We start from the raw sequence: 8,898 nt of genomic DNA on the forward strand, positions 1-8,898 counted from the left end.
CTTTTTATTAAAGTATTTTTCATCTGAAGGTGTCAGTGACGCCAAACACAACACAAACATCTTCATAAACATGTTCATCAAGTACCAACAAATATAGAAAATATCTGAGTCAGATTTAAGAGTAAAAAATGTCAACATTGCACATCATTCACTTCATATAAAATACAACACTTGTTTTAAACAACATGAGAAAAGAGATTGTTTTTTTTTTCTTCTTTCATTTAGTTTCTTTTTAACTCTCAGGTTTCAGTCTGATCAAAATAAAAATCCCATTATCAGTTCTAGCCCATAATTTTTTTATCTGTTTTTAAAATGGGAGTCAGGACACATAGATCATATCCATGCTGGAAAACTTTAACAAACATAAAAACTTCAGCTGATATTCAGATAAGAACACATTCCCAGGTCAATACGAAGATCTTAAGTAGTGCTGGTGTTGATTTGAAATATATGAACATATTTTCTTTCTAAAAACATAAATAGTTATAAAATGTGTTGTCCACATGAGTAAACTGAAGACTCTGAGTTCTGCAGGTCAGGCTGGCTCCAGAGTGAATGCTGAGGTGGGCGTGTCTCTGTAGGGGAGGCAAAAACAGAAAACGGCCGTTAAACATTGAACTCAGTTGGGATGGATTATAAGGTGAATCAAAAAGTGATTTCAGAGTTCGATCAAACATCGACACCGGCCTGGGTGCCGGCTTCAGGAGAAGCTGATATTGTTTAAACTAGGGGTTGGTCTGCCAGGGAGCTCTCAGCTGGTTAATGGTTATCCAGCGATAACAGATTTTACAGCCTCTAAGCGAAGGGAAGTTTCCTTCAGTTCCGCATTCAAACCACATCTGACTAAAAGAGAACAAAGCTTTACACAAACACAGAGAGCACAGAGCTGATCAGGGATCAGTGGGTAGGATGATCAACATGAAGTAGACGTTTGGGGGAAAAAACCCAGAATCCTACATTTCCTATAAAGAGCTGCTGACTCTAGTCGAATGACATACAGTATCCAAACTTTATGTGTAAATTGAGGAATGAAGAATACATAGCAAAGGACACTGTACTACCGATAACAAGGAGATAATGCATTTCAGTTGATGTTTGTTATTGAAGCCTGTCAATTCTCCTTTATTTAAAAATCTAATGAACATCTAAATTCAGATTTTCAGTCATAACTTTCTAATTTCAATTTTGACAGAGTGGGTATTTTTTTATGCTAAGGACTAAATACATATATGACAGAGCTAATAGTCTGAAATTCGACAGAAAAAAAAAGAATGACAAGATTTTCCCTATTTGTGGATTTAAGCTTATACACCTAACCTTTATCTGATACACTGAAACTCATAAAAAGGCGTTAAGGTATTTGCTGTTGATGGGCACATCTGTAATTATACATCATTCAATGTCAAGATTTAACATTTACGAATCTTTTTGATGATACTAGAAAACATTCAGTAAAATAATCAACCTCATATTTATGACAAAATGTAAATAATAATCAATGTGTCAATCTACCATATGTTCTTCTTCTAATGCGTTACATAGAGTGAGAAGTTCGGTCAACCAGGAGGGACTCAGAGCAGAGCCTCTGCTTCTCCACATTGAGAGGAGCAGGAGGTGGCTCAGGCATCTGGTTAGGATGGACGCCCCACTGGCGGGGTGTTCCAGGCACGTCCCACCAGGAGAAGGCGCCAAGGAAGACCCAGAGGAAGACCCAGAAGAAGATGCAGAGGAAGACTCAAGACATGCTGGAGGGACTATGTTCCTCTGTTGGTCTGGGAACATCATGGGATTCCATAGGAAGATCTGGCCAAAGTTGCTGGAGAGGGAAGTCTGAGCCTCTCTACTTCGGCTGCTGCCCCTGTGACCCGACCCCGGCTAAGCAGAAGACAATGGATGAACGAATGATCAGTTGTTATAGATTTAATCAGACCAGGAGTGGAATCTATTTCCTAGCTTTGTAATTTATACAGCGAATGAACATTGAGAAGCTTCTCATTCAACCTATCAAGCTCCAGGAACACTGAAACCTTTGCCAGCCTTTTCAAAGACTCTGTGTGGAAAGCCTCCCTTTTGTCATCTGAACTCTCTTTCAAAGAAACAGGAACCAAAGGACAGAGAGTGAAAGGGGGTTCAGTTCCATCTCACTGAGGCCAGTACCATCAGCGAGGTCAGCCCAGTACCATCAGCGAGGTTAGCCTCTCACCCAACCTGGTCACACACGCTACCAGCATCAGCTGCTCCCACCGGTGGGGATTATTGTCACAAAGTGGTCTGACTTGATTCAAAGAAGATGAGCCACAGTGAATCTTCCTGAGTTCAGGCGACGGACAATTCGGAAGCACTGGGTCTGCTGTCGAACTCGACTCAAAGGAGACTTGTTTCAGGCGACATCTCAAAGTGTCAGCAAGCAAAACAAAGACGGGGTTTCTTCAGGACGGTGGGACGAATGGCTCTGCTCAAGAAGTCCTAAACATGGCTTTTGTCTTGTCAAGAGTCTTGAGCTAAGACTGGATCAAAAGGTACACACTTCCAAAGATGATATTAATGTTTATACAAAGTATTATCTTGGTATAATGTGTCTTTAACCTGTCAGCAGGTAGAGTTAAATTCCTCTCAATTTGAAAAGAAATGTTCTCTCAATTTCATCTCAAATTATATTTTTTTTTGCGCTTTGTCATTTTTTATTTTATTTTCTATGGTTACTGTTTGTCATGTTAATATCAATAAAAATATTTTGTAAACACCAATGAAGAAGCTATTCATTTTCTGCTTAGCAACAGGAACATTTAGTTTACATACTAAATGTATGTAAACTCAAACAAGAAAAAGAATCAAATGTATTAGTTAGAAAAAATATCCAGAGAATTTCACTCAACTCAGAGCAGGAATTAGAACAGATTTAGAATCCAGAAAAACTTTTATTAGTTTATAGAGAAACTACTGATTACCTTAGATCAACATTATCAGAACAAGAATCCAGAGAAACCGCTACTAGTTTATAAATCACTAACTACTTATTCTTAAACATGGGGTTATACTTTTTTGTTTTCTTTTTTCTTCTTCTGCTCTTTCCTTTGGTTTGTAGTTTTGTTGTATTTCCTCTAGTCATGTAAAGCACTTAACTGCCTCGTTGCTGAAAATGTGCTATATAAATAAAATGACCTTTTCTTACCTATAAACCTTGTCCAAATTCCATCCGAGGTTTAGAACAAGATAATTCAAAATAAAAACAAAAAACGTACCTTGAATAATTTTTTTTTTTTTTTTTTTCCCAGCGATGCAAACCCTGTACTTGGTATCGGTTTGTTACCAAAATATTGCACATCTCTAATTTTTACCACCAGGCTACAAAACAATTGGACCAAAAATAAAAAGGTAAGAAACGGAGAAGGAGTGAAATGTCTTCCTCTGGTCAGAATATAACAGTTATTGAACATTACATTTAGAAAGTTATGCTTGACTAGAACGTCAACATTTTTTACAACTGATTATTACTCTACAAAATATGTTTTTATAGTGCCTGTAACTAAGCTATTCATTGTGAGAAATGTAATCCTTGTTAACATATCTTCACCGCAATAAAGCGGCAGTACATCTTGAACTTTGACCTGCTGTGGGTGAAGTGGGCCTCACCTGTCCACCTGTTATGTAGGTGAAGTCTCCATAGTTGTGTGCGGCATCTCTACTTCCAGGCCAGCAACGGGGGACACTGCAGTGTGCGGGGGGCTTTCCTGCGGGACAACCGTCTTCATGGCAACGGCCACCTGTCCCGTCTGTTGGGACTCCGCTGTCCCAGCGGCTGACCTCTGCGCTCGGCTTGCGCGGCCTCCGTTTCGGCGGAAAGAGTTCCTGATTCCGTTGGAGACGCGGCTGGAGAGCCGCCTCACTACCCCGCCGATGCCGCCAGCTTGGCCCTTCTTCTTCAGCAGGCCGACGTCATCCTCCAGCTCCCCCGGAGGCACCTCGATGTTCCCAGAGTACCAGAACACCCACCAGATGAGGCTGAGGAAGATCACGATGGCGCCCGCGTAGATGAGCAGGTCATAGAAAAACACGTTGACGAACACCCCGAGCAGGAGCACGGTCAGGCCCACGATGTCAAAGGCGACAGCCAGCCAGAAGCTGCACACACAGCGGCCCAGACCCCGGTACTCGGCCTCCATGTTCAGGTGTCATCGGCTGTAAGGTGAGACAACCTGTCCTGCTCGGGGCACACAGGCGGACACACCTCACAGGAGGGGCGTTCCGCTCCCAGGAGGAGGGGCTGCTGCTGCTGAGGCACCTGGCCGGTAGCGGCCTTCCTCTGGCAGGCTGGACAGCAACAACCTGCCGCTCTTCATAACATTGGCAAAAAATAAAATGCAATAAATAACCAACCAATAATGTATAATGAAGATTATGATAAAGATATAATAACAAATGCAGGCTTTTATTATATCAGATGTGTTTAATGTAATAATTGCACTAAATATCCACAAAAAAATAACTCTAAAACAGCCAGTAATATTTTCTAGTGTTTTTTTTTTCTGGTCAGTTTTAAACTATGTGCTTATTCAGAATCAGCTTTACGGGCTCAAACAATTGACTTCAATCTCAAGCAATCTTCAATAGAGACTTTAGTTACAAATATATAAACTTTAGAGGATTTTTTTATATATAGCATTTTCTACAAATATCCACACCACAAACTATTGACTGAAGGCGGGCAAAGTTCACAGGATTGCGAAGCCACCTTGTGGTGCTTTGTGTAATGAAGGTCTAACAACCTGTCATTAACTTTGATTAAGCTCAATTGTGGCAATTGTAAATCAGTGATTTCCACTTATTTAATTTTCAGCAACTTTTTATTTTTGTCAGATTCAAGCCATTTCAGCAACCACTGTGGGATTTTGGGTCATTAATAAAGAGTTGCCAACCACTGTCTTTCCTACAGCAAAGGAGCTTGTGCTGAATAACTAGAACTAGAATTAGAGACAGAATTTATTTGCAGGTTTGCAGAATGTCAGGTACCTGACTAAAACAAAAGAAAAATGCTAATAGATTCCTTATAAAAATGTGGAAAAAGCTAGAAATGAACCAATACTCTAAGACATGAAAGGTGTCACTTTCTACACCATTTTTAGACTTTGCAAAACTGGGTGGTTTAACTGATTTCAGATGGCAAATCATTTAACAGCTGCTTGTTAATCCGCTTTCACTGGAACTTGCACTTAATATTAAATCTGCAGACGGATAAAGGACAAATAACATCTAAAGAATTTGCATACTGTGTCCACTGCTTCCATGTGAACCTTCCAGATCTCAATCTGTCACACGGTTAGCTGGAGAGGGAAGGTTAAATATTCACCATCAGGTTCTAACGTAGCTGGATGAAGTCAGTCCATGATGCAGGCTAGCAGATGGAATCATTTAGTGAGTAGGAGCAAGGAGCTCTTCAGTTTCCTCCTCCACTGCTTCCTGTAGGGCTGCTGTCCCAACATGTCAGACCCGTCACTGTTTCCGTCACCCAGGAAAGCTGGACATTTCCGTCTCTGAACGCTGCAGCCAGTTTATACAGAAATACATTCAGCATTTCTTTTAATGGAAGATTCTGCAACGTCAGCGTTCTCTACAAGATCTGACGGACATTAAAATTTGGACATGAAAAACATTTGTCTATTTTCTAATATTACACATGATTCGTCCTTTATTTGCTCTTTTAGACAAAGTGGAAAAATGTAAATATTTGCCAACTAATGCCAATGCATATGGTCACACAGTGAATTAGAATATGTATTCTGATGGGACTAATCTGTGTTTTAATAGTGACAAGACACTAAAAAAATTAACTTTCAATTTTATTCTAATTTATTGGCTGAATAACTGACAGGATGCTCCCAGTGACCAGAATGACTTGCTGACAATCCCATCTGCACCTGTAGGTGGCAGTATAAGGGTGATGTTGCATAAAATAAACAGACAAAAAAAAAAAAGTCTGTTGCAGCAACTCCTTAACGTATACAAAGTAGTATGGCCGTATTCTAAAACGAATAAAAATACAGGAATAAAGCCATAAAATTCTAAGTAGGACAAAATCAAAATACGGAAAGACTTACGAGAATAAAGTCAAATATTCTTGTACAAGTTCTGATGTCAAATTTATTCTTATGCGACTTTATTCTGGTAATCATTTCTTTAAATTTTCTTAGTATGGCCAGAATTCTTCATCGTACACATAAAAGGGTTAACACTAGTCAATGAATATTGAAACGTTTAAATGAAAGGCTCTCCTCTTGAACCAGTCGGCGCTTTCAGCTCCTTTATCTCTCCAGGATGTTGATCTGGGGAAAAAGGCAGAAATCAGGCTGGCAAAGTGAATTCTGACAAACACACCTTGTTTTCCCAATTAATGTTTTATTGGAACAGTTGGATGCTTTAATAACATTTGATCAACGCTCAAGCACACTGCCAGAACGTCTCATGAGAAACCAAAACTGGGTAAAAGCAAAGGGAAAACATACAACCAAGACACACTTCTGCTTTCAAATGGTCGAGTTCTGTCCAAGAATTTCATTTGCATTTGAAAATCATTTGCAAAATCCTGGTCCGCATCTGTTTATGGATAAATGTTCTGCCATCTGAGTCATCTATGACAGCAAGAAAAATAAAAACTCAAAAAGAAAGAAAAACGAAACAAAAAACATGTAATGTAATAGGAATGGGAGAGTTGGAAGGGGCTAACCCTGAATGGCATAACAGAGCTCTCAATATGAGAAAGCTGACTCCTGTGGTAATCATTCGTTGTCTTTTGTTTAAAAACAGGTTGCTTTTTCACGAGTTGATTTTTCCAAAGCTGATCTTCAACACGCACAAAGGGGGCGTGACGGGGAGGTGCTTTCACCGCTGAAGACAGAAGAGGCAGTATGTGAGCGAATTCTGCCAGATCCTTCTCACCAAGACTCCCGAGCGCTCGGCCCGCTTCAGTCCCGCTCAGCCACCAGCTTCAGAACCTTACCGATGGCGATGGTCTTACCTGGCAACAGCACAACAAAACCTGCATCAACTTCCAGCTTTACACACGTCGATCTTTCAGGCTTCAGAGTCCGCTCCCATTTAAATTTTTTCTATTCAAACGTTTTAGAGATTCTGTTTAATTTTACTGACAAAAGAGCTTAAACAAATGGAGATTTATTTAAATCTATTCTTTAAGGTTTCATACTGTATGGAAGGAGAGGGATGACAACATTTAATAAATATACCATGTGTTAATCTCCCAATAGGAAATTAAATGTATCAAAATTATTAAAATCATTCATTTAATTTACCTCTAAATAATTACATATACATAACAAAATTATTAAATGCACCAATAGTTAACTGTTATGAAATAGGCAATTAAATGTCCCATGAACTGATTAAAGCTACATTTTTATATTAATTTAAATAAAAATGCCCATTTAAAAATAGAATTATTTTGCTGTGCATTTATTTCATGGTTCCTGTGTGACTGCTGCCATCATGAAATCATTTCAACTAATGAACCCAGTCAAAACTGGATCAAATTTCATTGGTCTACATTTAAACAAAAACAGGTTTGTGAATAAAATTTGGCAACTTAAATGACCAGTATTAGGTTTGTTTAGCTGCCTGGCTTTTTCTAAAAAAAAAAATAAATAAATAAAAAAAGAAAAGAAAGAAAAAAAAGAAGAATTATTCAAAACAATGCAACATGCAGCATACTCCCAAACAGGACTGGCAAACGCATACAACTTAATTGCATCATAAAATCTCTTTTGAATCAATTTAGAATATATGGTTCCCACAAGTCTGAACTGGAAGTGATCATATTTGTAGCCAAGTGCAGAGCAATGCATAGCAGACCCATGGTTTCCAGATCAAAAAAATAAATAAATTGTGGACACTTTGTGGAATGTGTAAGAGAAAGATACATGAACAAAATGGCTGCTGTTGGGTTTCCACCCATATGAGATGGAGAAGGAAAACATGTCAGACCATGTGGAAAAGATGCCTCTGACCTCACACTGTGACACAGTTCACTACTTAGTGAACATGAAGAGAGTGTACAGGATGGAGGCCCACAGCCTGAAATCTATGGATGCATACAATCAATGTTTAAATGAATTTGCATAGTGAGTTCAAATAGTAACAGATAAAGACTTCATATCTGTCTGAGCATTGCAGATAAAAGCTACATTAGCTAAGCTAATTTTGCTAATTCAGCAGTAAGTACTACTGTACATGTCACTGGTATTTTTCTTCGTATTACACAAAATAATCGTGTAATAGTTGTAATTTACTTATAACTAGAGATGTGCCGATCAGGTTTTTTCCTGCCGATACCGATCACCCATGAGGGCCGATCACCGATCCCGATCACATAATTATAATTTTTTTACCATAAACACTACCGGTTACATTATGTGGAAAAAGGAACCATGAATTCACCTTAATTTAGACAAAAACTTGTTTTTAATAATTTTTTCCAAGAAGAAAACTAAACAAAACAGGCATTCTGCAAATTGTACTGCTATCAGTAATACTRYCTTTAACAGACTGATAACATATGAAGGCTCTGAAGAGGCTAAATAATGCAAAGAGCCAAAATAAAACCTCAACATTGCCAAAAAAATTCAAGTATAAAACTTCAAAGGCAAATACAGGTTCCATTATAATAAACAATCCAGAGTTACTGAATGAAAACTTCCTGATAGCATGGCGGCTAGCTGATTACTGCTAGTTCTGAGTGGCTGTTTCTGACTGAGCAGAGTAATTATGCATAGCAGGGAGGAGATCGATTATTTTTTTTAGAGATCATCCGTCTCATGTTAGGACAGCGAAAGTTTTAATACGTATGCAAAATGTATTTTTTAGGTTAGATGCTGCAGCTTTAAGCAGAGG

At 38.7% G+C, this 8,898-nt stretch overlaps 2 protein-coding genes across 3 annotated transcripts in view; both read right to left on the reverse strand.

Annotated features, from left to right (window-relative positions):
* Window positions 1–560: 560 nt before the first annotated feature.
* Window positions 561–4,249, reverse strand: LOC103468155 (transmembrane protein 238). Its single transcript, XM_008415034.2, has 2 exons — window positions 3,634–4,249; window positions 561–575 (listed from the first exon to the last, which is right to left on the reverse strand). Exon 1 carries the CDS (start codon window positions 4,161–4,163, stop codon window positions 3,645–3,647), a length of 519 nt encoding a protein of 172 aa, XP_008413256.1. The 5' UTR covers window positions 4,164–4,249; the 3' UTR covers window positions 561–575; window positions 3,634–3,644.
* A 2,124-nt stretch (window positions 4,250–6,373) lies between these two features.
* Window positions 6,374–8,898, reverse strand: part of LOC103468154 (eukaryotic peptide chain release factor GTP-binding subunit ERF3A) — a 15,556-nt gene continuing 13,031 nt past the window's right edge. For both annotated transcript variants that reach the window (XM_008415032.2, XM_008415033.2), the window contains one exon: window positions 6,374–7,012. In XM_008415032.2, the coding sequence (XP_008413254.1) occupies window positions 6,960–7,012 (53 nt within the window). In that variant the 3' untranslated portion in view covers window positions 6,374–6,959. The remainder of the gene's footprint in view (window positions 7,013–8,898) is intronic.

This window comes from Poecilia reticulata, linkage group LG8 (assembly GCF_000633615.1).
Source record: "Poecilia reticulata strain Guanapo linkage group LG8, Guppy_female_1.0+MT, whole genome shotgun sequence".
Classification (NCBI taxonomy): Eukaryota; Metazoa; Chordata; class Actinopteri; order Cyprinodontiformes; family Poeciliidae; genus Poecilia; species Poecilia reticulata.

Coding starts and splice junctions, on each gene's coding strand:
- LOC103468155 (XM_008415034.2), bottom strand. CDS start 4,163: ATGGAGGCCGAGTACCGGGGTCTGGGCCGCTGTGTGTGCAGCTTCTGG.